Raw genomic sequence first — 14843 nt, forward strand, 5'->3', positions numbered from 1 at the left:
ACACACACACGAAATCTTGGATGATGTTGCTGTGATATGCGTGTACCACCATGTGTAAAACATAACATGTCTGAAAACAAATCAACAAAACCAAATAACCTCTCTTTGGGCTGGTTAGTATAAAATAAACCAAAATCAAAGGCTTCTTCATCGTCCTTTTTATGGACCAATCAGATCAGTGTCTAAAACAAGACTTCTGCATCGTCCATCAGGACTAAATGGACTTCTTTATCGTCCACCTTTGGACTGAATGGATCAATGTCCAAAACAAGTGATCTCACGCCCATGTACTAGATAATGGGTGAGACTGGTCCATATTAAATCTCTTGAGTACCTTTTTCTGTATATACTATTTGATGCACAAGGATTTCATTGTTAATGTACTCAAGCTGTAATCCCAAACAAAACTTTGTTTTCCAAGATCTTTCATCTCAAACTCTTTCTTGAGATATTCAATTGTTTGGAAAATTGTATCCAGAGGTTCCTAGGATATTCAAATCATATAATTTGATGATTATCAATATTGTTCTCGAGAACTTGATGTTCTTTCAGCTCAATACCCTATAGTACTTTCATTATCCAGTGGACCATATAAATATGCAGTCACTACATCAACTTGCTGCAAGTCTAATTTTCTCTCTTATATAGCCAGACTTATGAGAAATCTAAAAGTAGTTGCATCCACCACATGGGAGTATGTCTCCTCATAATCTATTACTGGTCTTTGTGAGAATCCTTGTGCAACATCAGCTTTATATCTCACGATTTCTATTCCTCACAAGACTCATTTATATCCATTGGTTTTAACATCATATGGCGTCTTAATCATATGGTCAAATACACATTTTCTTCTTTAAACTATTTAACCCCACGTTTCCATTCAATCCAATCTGTTCTACGAGTGTGCGCACTCTTATATTGACGTGGGTTCATGATCCTCGCTTATATTCATAAATTCAAGTGCTACCTTGTATGCAAATAAATCATCTTATGTCGACATTCCTTATTGGTTCCATTATGTTCCAGACATGATATAATCGATTGAGATTCATTATTATCAGGACCTTTAATACTTTGCAGCTTGGCGTCCCAAGCTACATTGTTTGGTACTGTACCTTAGAGCCGGCCGGCCTTATCTCCATGTCTGGGATGGTTTCCTTAGTAACCTCGGATTTGGATTTTGATTATCATTCTCTGCACCTTTCTTTTGTTTCCGAGGATTCTTATCTTTTGGAACCTATTTGGTCTACCACGTTTCATACGTTGTCTAGACTCTGTAGCAACTTGACTGTGTCTCTTCTTGGACATCAAATTCATTGGTGCTTTACAAGCTGGTTTATATATGACTTAGTCATTCTTTTTCGGGTCAGCAAATGTGTCTGGCATTTGATTAGCTAGCTTTGTAAATGTATAATCTTTGGACGTCTATTTCACATTCTTTAGTCCGAAGATCTTGCCAAGACATTGATGGTTGATTCCATTCTATTTCTTTTACCATTCTTTTACCAGCTTTATTATTTTTTTCTCCTCCTGGTCTTGAAATAATCTGTGTACCTGGCCTCAAATATAATCACCCATAGTTGGCTCATAGTACTTTATTATTACGGGAGAATCATATCCAACATATATCCACATCCTCCTTTTAAGGTCCCATCTTAGTTCTTTGTGGTGGAGCAATTAGTACATAGACAACACATCCAAATGTCTTATGATGGGGTATGTCTGGCTTTTGACCCGTTAGTAATTGTGATAGAGGATATCTATGCTCACTAAATGGCCTGATGCATATTAACTTAGGTGCATGTAAATTTCGTGTGGCCCAAGCTGTGAATGGGAGTTTTGACCTCATAAGTTATGGTCTATCAATCAGCTATTTGCATTTTAAAAGATTTCGGCCAAGCCGTTCTTGGTATGGACATGTATCACAGAATTGTCCATACTTACCCCCATTGACATACCATAATCATTTAAACGCTTGGGATATGTATTCACCAGTATTATCTAGACATATAGTCTTTATTTATGAAAAGGGGCTCGTAGCCGTTTTACTGGTGATGGCCTAATGAGTTTTCCTTGTGTACATGCTACACACGTGAGATTCTTTGGGATAACTCTTCTTATCTTTTAATGTGTGCCTTTTGAATATCAATTTTCGCATCATGTTTGGACCAGGGTGGCCAATCCGGTCGTGCCATAAAGTGTATATTTTCGCAGGCTTTTAGCCTCTATCATAATGATCTATGCATAGTCTAGGTCAGTAGATAATGCAGGTATAGTCTTTAGGACTTATTATGGCCTTGGGCGATTTTATACATATATCTGAAAGAACTCTTTGTTTCCTTCGCCATTGTTTCAATATGGAAACCATTCATTCTTATATCTTTAAAACTCAATAGGCTGCTCTTGCTCTTAGAGCTGAGTGAATATAAGGCATCACTGATTTCTAGATGCATACCCTTAGGCAATAATATATTAGCCTAGCCATAGTCTTCTTTCAGACTGGCGATACCTGCTTTAGTACTTATATTGGCGTTTTTCAATGTACTCATATAGAAAATTCATTCATTCATTTAATCTAAGCAGATAATGTAATAGAAATAAATTCAAGGAGATAAAAATCAGAGAAAGCATACAAGCAAAGCAATCACACAAGTTTGATGTCGAAATCAGATTATCAACTTGATTCTTTTAGGCAATCATAAGTCTCATATTCCATAAGATCATCTTGATCATGTTCGAAATTATTTTCACCATCTTTATAGACCAAGTGGGTTTCAGGATTCTTCCCTTTCAGACTCTCTTTGATAGAGGTCACAAAAATGTTTGGGAGTCCTTCATATCTTAGCCCAATGGTTCCCCATTCCACATCTATGGCACACTGATTTGGTCGAGCTTTGTGGTTTAAAGGATATACCACGGCCACTGCCTTGACCATGGCTCAAATTGGGTTGATACCCACGGCCTCTGCCATAGTGATTCCCACGGCCAAATGTGTTATAGTGGCAATGGCCACGTCCTTTCCACCCTCCACGGCCATGACCGTGTGGTCTATCATTCTGGACGTGGTTACCTTTTTTTTTTTCTGTGGCCTTAGTGGTATCAGGTAATGAGGTTAATCTAGGAGGTCTCAATTCACTGTTTCTCATCAGTAATCCATTATTTTGCCCAGCTAGCAATAGACTCATCCACGGACTTATAGTCCTGGATTCTGGGATTCCTCCAATCAAATAGGGTCTTTGGTAATAACACTGTTCTTTTGTGATCATATCTCGATTTTTAACTATGTCCAAAGGTCTAGAGGATTCTTTATAGTCAGATACTGATCTTTGAGACTCTTAATAAGATGATGGCTAATAATTAATATTGCCATGTATCAATCTTTCTCATTGGCATTATTGCCTTCTATGATACATTCACCAAGTCTTTTTGACTTTAGGATAATCTTTGTATCCAATGCCCACCGTAAATAATTATCTCCAGAGTGATTTAGGGCAGCAAAATCCAGGTTGATTTTCGACATCTCAAATCATATATCACTCAATATTTAGGTATAATTTTCATGCGGCCTTACTCTTAAAAACAATCAATTCGGATTTCAATCTTGTGAGGACAATGAGCCTATCAATCTTAAAGGCATTTAATCAATCAGTCAATTTCTAGCAAGTCTCAGCAATACTATTTCTATGTGCTCATAATATTATGGTTTATCAAGACTAGCAAAAACGGATTCAATTAATCATGCAATTAGGGTTTAACAATCAATGGATTTTTAGCAAGACTAGTAAAAAGATTTATTAATCATTCAATCAGTTTCAAGGCTGATTTTTGCAATATTAGAATATAGATTTCAAGCATGAATTTCAATGAATTAGTTTCCAGGCTGATTTTAGCAATACTAGAATATAGATTTCAAGCATGAATTTCAATGAATCAGTTTCAAGGCTGATTGGTATTTAGCATAAACCATGTGTAAATAATTTATCTAGTATCCGAATTTATCAAACCTCAAAAACATATAATCAAATCAATCAATTTAATCGAACTTAGCATACAACCTTAAACCTCAAGACATTAGATTTTATCATGAATCTATCAACCTAGCATACGGATTCTCAATTCTCAAAGACATCCAAATCAGATCAATATAACCTATCATACGGATTATTTAGGGTTTCTATTTAAAACAGATCAGATTACAAAACTATCAATCCTAGCAGATGATATTAAACCTCAAGAATCATGCAATCAGATCATTCGGATTTTAAACAAGTAAACCTCAATCAATCTATCAACCTATCGGATTATATAAGCAAAGCAAGCTAGCAACCTATCGGATTCAATCAATGTTTTAACAGGCTGGTCGGTTTAAACAATTTTAAATCAGATGAACAATTAACCAAGCAGGATGAGAAAATAAATCTATCAATTTAACGGTCAAACAATTCTAGCAACATAGCATCAGATTCAATCAGATTTAAAACCTCAATGATCAAAACCGAAAACAGTTTTGATTTCAAAATATTCGATTAGGGTTTTAATATGTGATTTGATAATTATAGTATAATTAATTTTGATACTTATATTATTTAGGGTTTATAGATATAGGGTTAGAGTTTATCGGATTTTAACTTGTAAAAACCGATTTGGGGTTTTAATCATGTAGGAACATGATTTAGGGTTTGGGGTATCGAACTTTTAGAGCTTCGATTTACTCAATTAGGATTTTTGATCTATTACCCTATGGTTTTGATTCATAAAGATTAGGGTTTTAGGGTTTCATTCTTTATCAATCAATCCATGTTCGATTATGGGTTCTTAGGTTTTGAATTACCTTTTAACCTTAGATGATTGTTGAATCGGACCACCAAAGGAGTTGAGCCGCGAGCTGGACACGAACGGGACGCGAGCTGGAATGGATCGAGTCGCTTCTATCGGGTCGCGGACGTCTTTTGTTGCTTGATCGGGAACGCCTTGATCGTCGGACGCGAGCTGTCTGATGCTGTCGCGAACGAGGAAGAGGTCGCGCGCTCGAGCTGCTCTCGGGTCGCGAACGTTTGAGCTAGGATCAGGAACGCCTTGGGCTGAAGCTGATCGGAGACGCGAGCTGGAACAGATGCGGGAACAAGAGACGCGATCGGGGTTTAGGGTTCGTCGGATTGCCGGCTAGGGTTAGGGTTTTAGGGTTTTTCGATTTGGGTATTAGCTTAGGGATTTAGAGTTTTGTGATGATAATGTGTTATAAAAGTAATGGAAAAGTCTATCTTTATTCATAACATAGAGGTTCCTTATATAGGAGATTACACCGTCATAGATAAATAGAAAGATTACAAATCATAATTTCTTGATTATGAGCTATCCACGATCTGGTTCATAACAGTTTAGTTATTAATCAGCCCAAACAAAATAAGTTTATATATTATGGGCTTACTTACCTCAAAACTATTTGGCACTTCACGTCTATTCGAGACGAGAGGGTCAAACCAGCCACTTGTAACGTAAAATATCGTACGTCCATTACTCCATTAGACCTATATGCTACGAATCCTATGATTCTTTTCATTTTAAAATGCAAAGTAAGTTTTCTAACGGAGCGCAAACATAGACAAATCACAGATAACTAAAAGACAAGCTTTTTTAGCCTAAAAGAAACCTGTTGGAGTATCAAACCGAATACATTACAAGTGGGTGGGGGGGGGGGGGGGGGCAACATAGCAGAAGATGGAAAGTCAAAATGTTAATTTTAAAAACAAACAATAAAATAAGAAACGTACCTATATAATGGATTAGTTATCAAATTACATCTCATCTTCTGATAGCACAAAAGAGCGGAAAACACCAAGAGAGAAAGAGAGAATTAAAGGAGGGCAAGATCAAAAACTTGCTGCGACGTAAGAATTAATATCCATGAAAGAAAAGAAAAGAAAAAAAAAGAGACTCAAAAACAAACATTTAACTCGTCTCCACTGCCATTAGAATCCTTTTCCCCTTCCGCAAAGACAATGACAGGGGAGGACAATTATCTATTTGTAGACTTATCCATATCATAAATATAGTTACAGTTATAGCGTAGTCTTGAACGTGTGTAGCTGACAAAAGAATATCCATGTTTGATGGTTGTGCTGTGGCTGGTTATATATTAGCTGGTTCCACAGGGTTGTTATCAAGGGGTATGTTAAGGTCAGGCAGCAAAAACGAGGAGGACTCATCATTCTTTTGTGACTCAGCAGCCTGCACATACATATGTACCATCTGTTAAAGATATTTGTTGCGTATTACTCAAATAAGTGATCATGTTTACTAGGTTTTGTTTTAACCTGCTGGATTTTCTTTAACGACTCGTTTCTTGCTCTTTGTTGCTTCAGCATATCGCGCATACTTGCGAGTTCCTGATTCACGCAACAAGTGTAAAAAATGTTAAGAGGTTTTGGACTATGCACTTGACGTTGAAAGAAGATGGGAAAAGAGTTTTTTACATTTTTGAGGCATTTCTTTTCCTTTAAGAGCAAGCTCTCCTCCTCTTTAAGTTCAGCAAGCGTCTGTGGAGAGCCACATACAGTGATTAAACATAAGACATAATAGTACATAACTATGTGATTCTACCAGAATAGGAAAATACTTATTATCTGGTTTGCTTACCTTTTTCTTTCTTGATCTCTTGAAAGGGGTTGTTGTTGTTACACTCGTTTGAGATATCTGCATGAAAATCCACCAAGAAGATCAGATAGTGGCTTCTCGCAACATATCAAGTCCAGGCCACATTTTAAACCAGTTCGCAATGACTTCGGAAAATAAAGAGACATGTTATTCACAAGCCCATAATCAGCATATACCAATTTTTGGTATAGACCATAATCCCTAAATTCGAATCCATCATTTCAAGTTATCAACTAGAGTGGAAGTGTAGTAAGATACACAAATGATACGATTAAAGAAGAATCTCTGCTACATCTAAAGGATGATCATAAAAATAAAGTGGTCGATCAGTAACAAAGACATCACAACTTAAAGGTCTAAACCAAATCACTAAATCTTAGACATATTAAAAAAACATTAAACGAAAGGAATCTCCTTTCTTGGTCAACTTCTTACACCAAGAAAAAAAAAGCAAATATGAACAGAGGTGCCTCTTTTTCTCCTTGCATCGAGACACACCCAATTCCAAAGGAAGAATAGAATCACGTGACTGGAGCGTGACTTTACGCGTGTCTTCCCTTGGCAACAAACCCCACACCTCTCCCTTGCCTCCCATTGTCACGAATTATCCACATAACCACATGTCACTATCACATTCCTTTTCTTTCTTTTTAATTACTTCTAACCCAAACATTGGTGACTTTATGGCCTCTTCTACTTTGGTAAGTTGATTCCAGCTTAAACCATATAGAAAAGAAAAAAACTGCTAAAAATTTTCATTCAGAAAAAAAAAGAAAACTGCTAAATAGACGAGGCTGTCACCAATAATATAATCTCACAATGAGAGGAACAGGGGTAAGTGATTTTGACCAGACCAAAGGTGTTTTGGATTGCAGTCAAAGTGTCGCGTGAAGAAGTTTTGACTTTTTAAAATTCCACGTCAGCATTAACCTATGGGAGTTGCTATGTGCTACGCCGCATCTGATTACACCACACACGCACCAAACCCATAGCCCAGACCTAATTCGCCACGAAAACGCCTCTCGACCCATAAAAGAGGCAACCCCTCATTATAAGCAATTTTAAATAACGCCAGGTCGCCAGCCATAATTACTCTTGTTGACCGAATTATCCCTGAGCAGGCTCTATGACAAGGGGTAATCTCGTCAATCACGACCAGCTTCAGGAACCAAGAACAAGAAGCATCGTGACGTGAACTTGATAACCAAACAGGCAACTTCTAGATGCGAGGATCTTATTGAAACTGACACTGGTAACGCAGAAAGCAAAAAAAAGAAAAAACCAGAGAACATATACTTTGAGTTTAGAAGAACGTGCGGCTTAGTACGGTAACTGAAGGATATAAAGGTCAACGTATAGTCGGAGTATTAGATCGAAGAGGGCCTAAAGGTTGCGTGAGAGGCAAAGAGACCGATCCCGGATAGAAATGACGTAAATGACCCTAAGAGAAACATAGGAAAAATGGGAGTAGTTGCGATAAAAAAGGAAGACCGAGATAACGTGAAGTCGGATATCGCCAAAAAAAGATACGACTAGGCTTTAGGTATTATACGGTAGCTAGTGTGGCTGTCCACCGGCGTTTGCCAGTCACGCATCCCAAATAGAGTAACGCAAGAGTTTCAAAAACTAGAGAGAAAAATAACAAAGGGATATCGAAATATCCAAAACGAACCTTAGATCTAACGGCCTCTGACAGTTTCACGCCGCCGCTTGACTCCTCAACTCCATTAACAGCAGGAGCACCGCCGCCTCCGCCTCCGCCACCGCTGAGAGAGGTAGCGGTGCCGCTCCAGGAAAGAGGCGTAGTGGGACTGGAACGCGTGTGATCTCCCTTCTTTCTTGACGGTGTCGCCGCCTTGCTCCTCCGCTGTCGCACGTTCCATTTCAGCTTAAGATCGGACCCGCCGTTCTTCACAGGAGGAGGAGGAGGCTCAGCGTGGTGGAGGCAGATCAGAGCCTCCGCCACCAATGAATCATCACTCATAGCCTCCTGAGTCCAGTCTCCGCCGGTCATAGCCTAGGTTTGGACCGTCCACCAAATTAAGAGAGAGAAAGAGATAAAAGAGAAATGGTGGCGAAAAGTGGAGAAGAAGAAAAATCTCCGTGGCACATTAAATGGGTGGATTTTTATATATATGCATTAGGAACGTTTTCACACACACAGTTAGATAGATTGAAATTTTATTTTGTCTTTTTATTTTCTTTCTTGGTGGATGTGGGACCCATAGGAATACTGACGTGGCATCATGGAGTCTTTGTGCTTCGTCTCCAAGCGAAAGTAGCGTCTGAACTTTACGCGCGATGAGCGAGATTGTTTTTTTATTCCTTGCTTGACGGTTCGGTTACATCCACTGTATATGCAGTTTCGGGATAATTTTGTGGACGTGTGAGGTCTTTCTTATTGTCATCACTTTCATGCTTAGTATGGAACTTCATTGTATAAGGTACACATAGACAGTATAGTGTTATAATGCCAGTGTAGTATAAGGTATACATAGACAGTACATTGTAGGGCCCGTTTGTTTCTCCATCTGGATGGACCATCTGGATGAACATGAGAGTTTTGTTTGTTTAGGCACTAAAAGTGCAACTCATTCAGATGGATCATCCAGATGACTTTTGAAAATTTAGGCTTAATTTTAAAGTTCATTCAGCTGAACCAATTTGGATCATTTGAATGGAGATGGTTCATTCAAAATTGTATAATGTCTATGATACCCCTAATGTAATTCACAAATTACAAACCTAAACATAATATCATTTTTGACACAAACGAAAACTGATAAAACTACAAAAACACTTTTTCCCGTGCTAAAAACTATTTTTTCACGCCAAAACCCCAAAACGCATTTTCCCGCTAAAATTGCAAAAAAAAATGTTTTCACGTCAAAATTGCAAAAACGTGTTTTTCCGCAAAAACTGAAAACATGTTTTCATGCCAAAATCACAAAAAAAATGTTTTCACGCCAACACCCCCAAAATATATTTTTCCGTCAAAACACAAAAAACACGTTTTCCCGCCAAAGTCGCAAACTGTGTTTTCCCGCCAAAATTGCAAAAAACGTGTTTTCCCGCCAAAACAAAAAAAAATGTGTTTTCCCGCCAAAACCAAAAAACGTGTTTTCTCGCCAAAACCGAAAATTTGTATTTTCCCGCCAAAACCGAAAAATCTCGTTTTCCCGCGAAAACCGTAAAATGTTTTCCCACCAAAAACGCGTTTTCCCGCAAAAACTGCAAAAACGCGTTTTCCCGCCAAAACCGCAAAAACGCGTTTTCCCGCCAAAACCGCAAAAACGCGTTTTCCCGCCAAAACCGTAAAAACGCGTTTTCTCGCCAAAACCGCAAAAACGCGTTTTCCCGCCAAAACCGTAAAAAACGCGTTTCCCCCAAAACCGCAAAAACGCATTTTTCTGCCAAAACCGCAAAAACGCGTTTTTCTGCCAAAACCGCAAAAAATGTATTTTCCTCCAAAAACGCAAAAAATGCGTTTTCCCGCCAAAAACGTGCTTTCCCGCCAAAAACGCAAAAATGCGTTTTCCCGCCAAAATCGTAAAAACGTGGTTCCCTCCAAAGCCGCAAAAACGTGTTTTCTCGCAAAAAATGTGTTTTCCCGCCAAAACCGCAAAAACTTGTTTTCTTGCCAAAACCAAAAAATTGTATTTTCCCGCCAAAACCGGAAAATATCGTTTTCCCGCCATAACCGAAAAATCTTGTTTTCCGCCAAAACATAAAAAATGTGTTTTCTCGCTAAAACCGAAAAAACTTGTTTTCCCGCCCAAACCGCAAAAAGAAAACTCGTTAATTTTGAAATAATTCTAATGTAAATATATTAAACTAAATAATTAAATGTAATATAGTTAAAATTAATATTAAACATATGATTAAATCAACACAAGGATATTTTGGTAATTTCTTTACTAAACTCATTTGAATGGGAATGAAAATAAAAAAAACAAACATAAGATCCATTTAGATGATTCATCTAGATGAGCTATGTAGATGGACAAACAAACAATCACAAAAATCTGAATGGATCATTTGAATAGATCATACAAATGAATCATTTGGATGGAGATGGCAAATGGTGAAACAAACAGCCCCGTAATCTGTACTTATTTTTCCTTTTACAGAGATGTTTTAAAGTTTAAATTATGTATACTGACTGACTTTGTTTTTCAACCTCGATTTCGACTTATGTGTGTTCGAAAGACTCTAGGATTACGAGTGAAGATTTTCTTCGGGTTTTTTCTTTCCTTAGTCATTTCTATCTTTAGTAATGTTTTTGTCATGTCAGCTTATCAGTTTACAGTCGAGTATCATTCGGGATATATAACCAATTTTAATTTTAATATAAACATTCGGTGTTCAAAAAAAAAATTTTATGTATGCTGAGTTGTCCAAAAATAAAATTATGTATACTGATATCTATTCATATTTACTTTGTATATTTTTTGTGCAAATCAATGTTAAGATTGACAAAAATATTTTAAAACGAACCAGTTCCCATTGCGTATTGGGCCTTAAATACTCCATTGAAGTTAAAGGGAAGAGCTTCGTTGCAACCTCATGGGTTTAAATAGAAAAGAGTAAAAGACCAATGGGCTTTACTCACATGTAAATTGGCCTTCATCGGACACGATAAGTAGTTTCATTTCAGAATTATATCCGGTTTATCAGACATCGCCTGAACAAATTTCTGACTCAAACCAAACCGGGAAAAGTCTTAAACATTTAATTAAACCGGATTCACTGTAAATCCATTATCGTCGTCATCATCATCCAAAGCCCTAAATCCTTCAAAGCAGCCAAAACCATGGCGTCTCTTCTCGCCAGACGTCAAAGAAGGCTCCAATCAAACCCATCTCTCACTCGTTTCTTCTCCAACTCCTCATCAGACCCACCTCCCCAATCCGCTGAAAAACCCTCCCAGTCACCGCGACCACCGTCTTCTCAGTCTCCATCGTCGTACTCTTCTCCCTTCGCCGACATCAAGTCCACTCTGAAGCAGAAAATACAGCAGGAGCAAGAGAGAAAGCCATTCGCTGGATCCTCCGACGCCCAAGCTCCGAATCGCGGATCGAGTAGTACATTCTCCGATCACAAGTCACGCGGGTCTCTACAGGATCTGGGAATCAACCTCGCCAAGTTCCAGCGTAGATCCACCGCCGCTCCACCTCCGAGGGATTCGTCGCAGTCTCGGCCGCACATTTCATTCGAGGCGCTCTATAAGCAGAACGTGGTAGCGGATCCTCCGAATCGCAAAGGGGAGGAGATCGATTCGAGTAACTTGTGGGAAAATTTGAAGACTTTGAAGTCAAAGTCCAACGCTTTGAACAACGGGGAGATGAAAGGAGTGTCCTTTCGAAGTTTCAAGAGCACTTTGAAGGGAAACGCCGGAAGAGGAGGAGAAGCTTTGCCGGCGTCAATCTTCGGGAAAGAAATGGAAGGTGAAACAGAGGAGATGACGACGGAGTTTCTAAAGATTTACAGGGAAGATGAGTTGGGTGAGAAGCTAAGGAGGCTTAGGCCAGAGGGGAAGAAGGAAGAAGGGTGGTTCTCGTTGCAGGAGTTGAATGAGAGGTTGGTTAAGCTAAGGCAAGTGGAGGAGAAAGAGGTTTATAATCAGCGTGGGAACGTGTCTGTAATCAGAAATGTTATTGGAACATTTCGGAATGAGGCAGCCATCAATGAAGCTATTTCCCGTACGTTCTAAGCCTCTGGTGACTCTCTGTGAGCTTCGTTATTGGTTTGATTTTGTTGTCTGTAGCGATGTATTGCTGTTGAAATGACATTTTATGTCGTCTGAGGACTAAGGAGGTTTATGTGCTTGCAGAGCAGAATCAGGACATTATGGGGTATTTGGATGGTACCCCTGAATACAAGCTTTATCCTCCAAAAGATGATCTTGTCGATACTGTAAGTTTTTTTTTGCTCTTGGACCTTTAAGCTACTAGTGTGTCAATCTAAAGGCTTCTTTGGTCTTTGATGGTTTTATACAATGATCTGTTGATCTGTTGTGGCCGTTAAATAAACTATGGGTATTGATCTGTTTTTATGTGACTTCTTCAACGAAGTACTTCCACACAGATAATCTGTCATCTGCAGAGAAGATGAAAATCGAGCTCACGAAAGTCAGAGAAGATTTCAAGATGTCGGAATCTGATTGTGGCTCTGCACGAGTGCAAGGTAATTTCTATGTTTACTGATCAGTGTTGGCTTCAGCTATAAGCTATCAGAAGGATCACATTTCCTAAGACGTCTTTCGGTTAGATTGTCTTTGATGTCTTTGGTTTCGTCTCTGTAGTTGCGCAGCTCACTACTAAAATCAAGCATCTATCCTCTGCACTGCACAAAAAGGTAAAACTTCCAGTTTATATCGATATTCTTTATGTACCCCCTAATGCCTTACCCTGTGGCTGTATAACCGCAGGACAAGCACTCTCGAAAGGGACTTTTTGCTATGGTGCAGAAACGGAAGAAGCTGCTGAAATATCTAAGACGAACTGACTGGGATTCATACTGCCTTGTCCTGTCAAAACTCAGCCTTCGTGACAACCCGGATTACAAGTTCTAAGCTTTATGCACTAGGAACCCCATGGTTCTTCTATCTCCGCACACTTTTGGTTTAGGCAACTCTCTGTTGTGAGTGAGATTTAGCTGTTCAAGCCCTGTTAGGCATTCTACTCTCTAGGGAAGAAACTCTCGCTCAGCTCTATTTTGTTTCTCTTACTCATTGTTTAACTCTGAGCTCTTCAGTCATGCATCTGCTGCAACAAAATGAAGTTATGTGTCTCTTTCCTAGATGTTTAATAATAGGGTATTATTCCCTCCCATAATCTGGATTGTGGTAATAAAAGTTAATACGAACATGCCTTTTCATGATTTCATTTTACATTAAGCAAAGTTCATTACTTGGTGATATTTTGAAGCAATGATATGATCTTGACTCAAAATGTCACATTGAAGAAGAGGGAGCAAGGAGAGGTTATATCTACAGACTCAAAAACATCATTATTCTTACAAACCAAGGGCACCTAGAGGCGTTTTCCCCTGACCAGCCTCAAAGTAAAAGATCAACATTGCAAGCATAGCGAGCCTCGAGTGCTTAATCTCCGCAAGCTTCAACCGCTCCAGCTTCTCCCTGTCTGGCTCGTACACACCGTCGCGTGACTTCCCGGCGAGACCCAACGGATCAAAGAATCTTCCACCTGGATATCCTTGATCACCAGTGTAGTTAGCGAAATTCTCAGCGGTCCTCGACCACGGGGTCGCCCACTCAACAGACTGAGAATCCGGGTTGAAGAAGTCCACCCACCGTTTGCTCTCCACCCAGCCCATGAGAAGCAGCTGGGTCCCAAGAAGCGTTCCGAAAGAGAACGGCGCGATGGCGCGTGGATCAGCTCCGGCTTCGAACCATGGCACGCCGCTCCATGCCTGGCCGACGAAGATTCCAAGAACAGCTGCCATCGCCCATCGGCCGTGGATCAGCTCTGCCTCTCTGTACCATTTCAGAAAAGCCGGGTCTTTTCCCAAACCCAATGGGTCGAACCCGAAATCTCCGGGTAGCCTGTCAAAACCATTCACGTAGGACTTAGAAATATTCAACGTACAAATGATCGTTCAAGAAAATCAGAATCATCATTGTTCCATTGTTCATGCTAGTAACAGAGAGTTTTGAGTGAATAGACTTACGAGCCGTCGAGCCATTCAGGGTCAAGGAAGTTGCCGCCACCTTTAACGGCGGGGATCCACGATTTCTTGGGCTGAGCAGCCGCAGCAGCAACAATCAGAGTTTTCCGACCAACTCTCCGAGCTCCAGCGTTTCCCAACGCGGCGGCACTCCTCTTGCCTCCGGCGAGGAACGAAGAACCAAGCCCGCTGAGCACAGCTCCGGAGACAGCCATCGCCATGAGAACTCTAATAAGTCTCCTCTGTTTTTTTTTTCTCTCTCTGGAGTGGAAGTGAGTGTTGTGTTTCTCTCTTTCTCGAAAAAAGGAATCGAAGAGGGGAGATTTAGAGGGACAATGAGGAGATGATGAGAATCTATAGACGAAATCTCAGAGGCTGTCGTGGATAGATATCTAACCAATCAGAACTCAGAACCAACTTCACCATATCCACATCACTCACCCTTGTCTCGTACTTGCCAACTCGGTATTTGTATATTCTGTTTTTTTTTTTAATCTAAA

The 14843-nt window shown here is 39.6% G+C and overlaps 3 protein-coding genes across 3 annotated transcripts; 1 reads left to right on the forward strand and 2 right to left on the reverse strand.

Annotated features, from left to right (window-relative positions):
• Positions 1–5754: 5754 nt before the first annotated feature.
• LOC106391521 lies at positions 5755–8829 on the reverse strand. The gene is made up of 5 exons (XM_013832191.3): positions 8327–8829; positions 6637–6693; positions 6474–6536; positions 6315–6386; positions 5755–6228 (listed from the first exon to the last, which is right to left on the reverse strand). Exons 1-5 carry the CDS (start codon positions 8666–8668, stop codon positions 6130–6132), a joined length of 633 nt encoding a protein of 210 aa, XP_013687645.2. The 5' UTR covers positions 8669–8829; the 3' UTR covers positions 5755–6129.
• Positions 8830–11393: 2564 nt separating this feature from the next.
• Positions 11394–13534, forward strand: LOC106396131. Its single transcript, XM_013836446.3, has 5 exons — positions 11394–12356; positions 12488–12570; positions 12729–12840; positions 12959–13011; positions 13085–13534. Exons 1-5 carry the CDS (start codon positions 11468–11470, stop codon positions 13226–13228), a joined length of 1281 nt encoding a protein of 426 aa, XP_013691900.2. The 5' UTR covers positions 11394–11467; the 3' UTR covers positions 13229–13534.
• A 57-nt stretch (positions 13535–13591) lies between these two features.
• Positions 13592–14725, reverse strand: LOC106396132 (chlorophyll a-b binding protein CP24 10B, chloroplastic-like). The gene is made up of 2 exons (XM_013836447.3): positions 14347–14725; positions 13592–14221 (listed from the first exon to the last, which is right to left on the reverse strand). Exons 1-2 carry the CDS (start codon positions 14562–14564, stop codon positions 13672–13674), a joined length of 768 nt encoding a protein of 255 aa, XP_013691901.2. The 5' UTR covers positions 14565–14725; the 3' UTR covers positions 13592–13671.
• Between the last annotated feature and the right edge of the window lie 118 nt (positions 14726–14843).

This window comes from Brassica napus, chromosome C5 (genome assembly GCF_020379485.1).
Source record: "Brassica napus cultivar Da-Ae chromosome C5, Da-Ae, whole genome shotgun sequence".
In the NCBI taxonomy this organism is placed as follows: domain Eukaryota; kingdom Viridiplantae; phylum Streptophyta; class Magnoliopsida; order Brassicales; family Brassicaceae; genus Brassica; species Brassica napus.

What these genes read in the sequence shown, in the direction of transcription:
- LOC106391521 (XM_013832191.3), bottom strand. Translation starts at nt 8,668, where the DNA reads ATGACCGGCGGAGACTGGACTCAGGAGGCTATGAGTGATGATTCATTG. An exon ending in CAGAGGCCGTTAGATCTAAG is followed by an intron (nt 6,694 to 8,326) that starts GTTCGTTTTGGA and finishes ATTTTCATGCAG; the next exon opens with ATATCTCAAACGAGTGTAAC. An exon ending in AGAGATCAAGAAAGAAAAAG is followed by an intron (nt 6,537 to 6,636) that starts GTAAGCAAACCA and finishes GGCTCTCCACAG; the next exon opens with ACGCTTGCTGAACTTAAAGA.
- LOC106396131 (XM_013836446.3), top strand. Translation starts at nt 11,468, where the DNA reads ATGGCGTCTCTTCTCGCCAGACGTCAAAGAAGGCTCCAATCAAACCCA. An exon ending in CATCAATGAAGCTATTTCCC is followed by an intron (nt 12,357 to 12,487) that starts GTACGTTCTAAG and finishes ATGTGCTTGCAG; the next exon opens with AGCAGAATCAGGACATTATG. An exon ending in AAGATGATCTTGTCGATACT is followed by an intron (nt 12,571 to 12,728) that starts GTAAGTTTTTTT and finishes TCTTCAACGAAG; the next exon opens with TACTTCCACACAGATAATCT.
- LOC106396132 (XM_013836447.3), bottom strand. Translation starts at nt 14,564, where the DNA reads ATGGCGATGGCTGTCTCCGGAGCTGTGCTCAGCGGGCTTGGTTCTTCG. An exon ending in CCTGAATGGCTCGACGGCTC is followed by an intron (nt 14,222 to 14,346) that starts GTAAGTCTATTC and finishes TGGTTTTGACAG; the next exon opens with GCTACCCGGAGATTTCGGGT.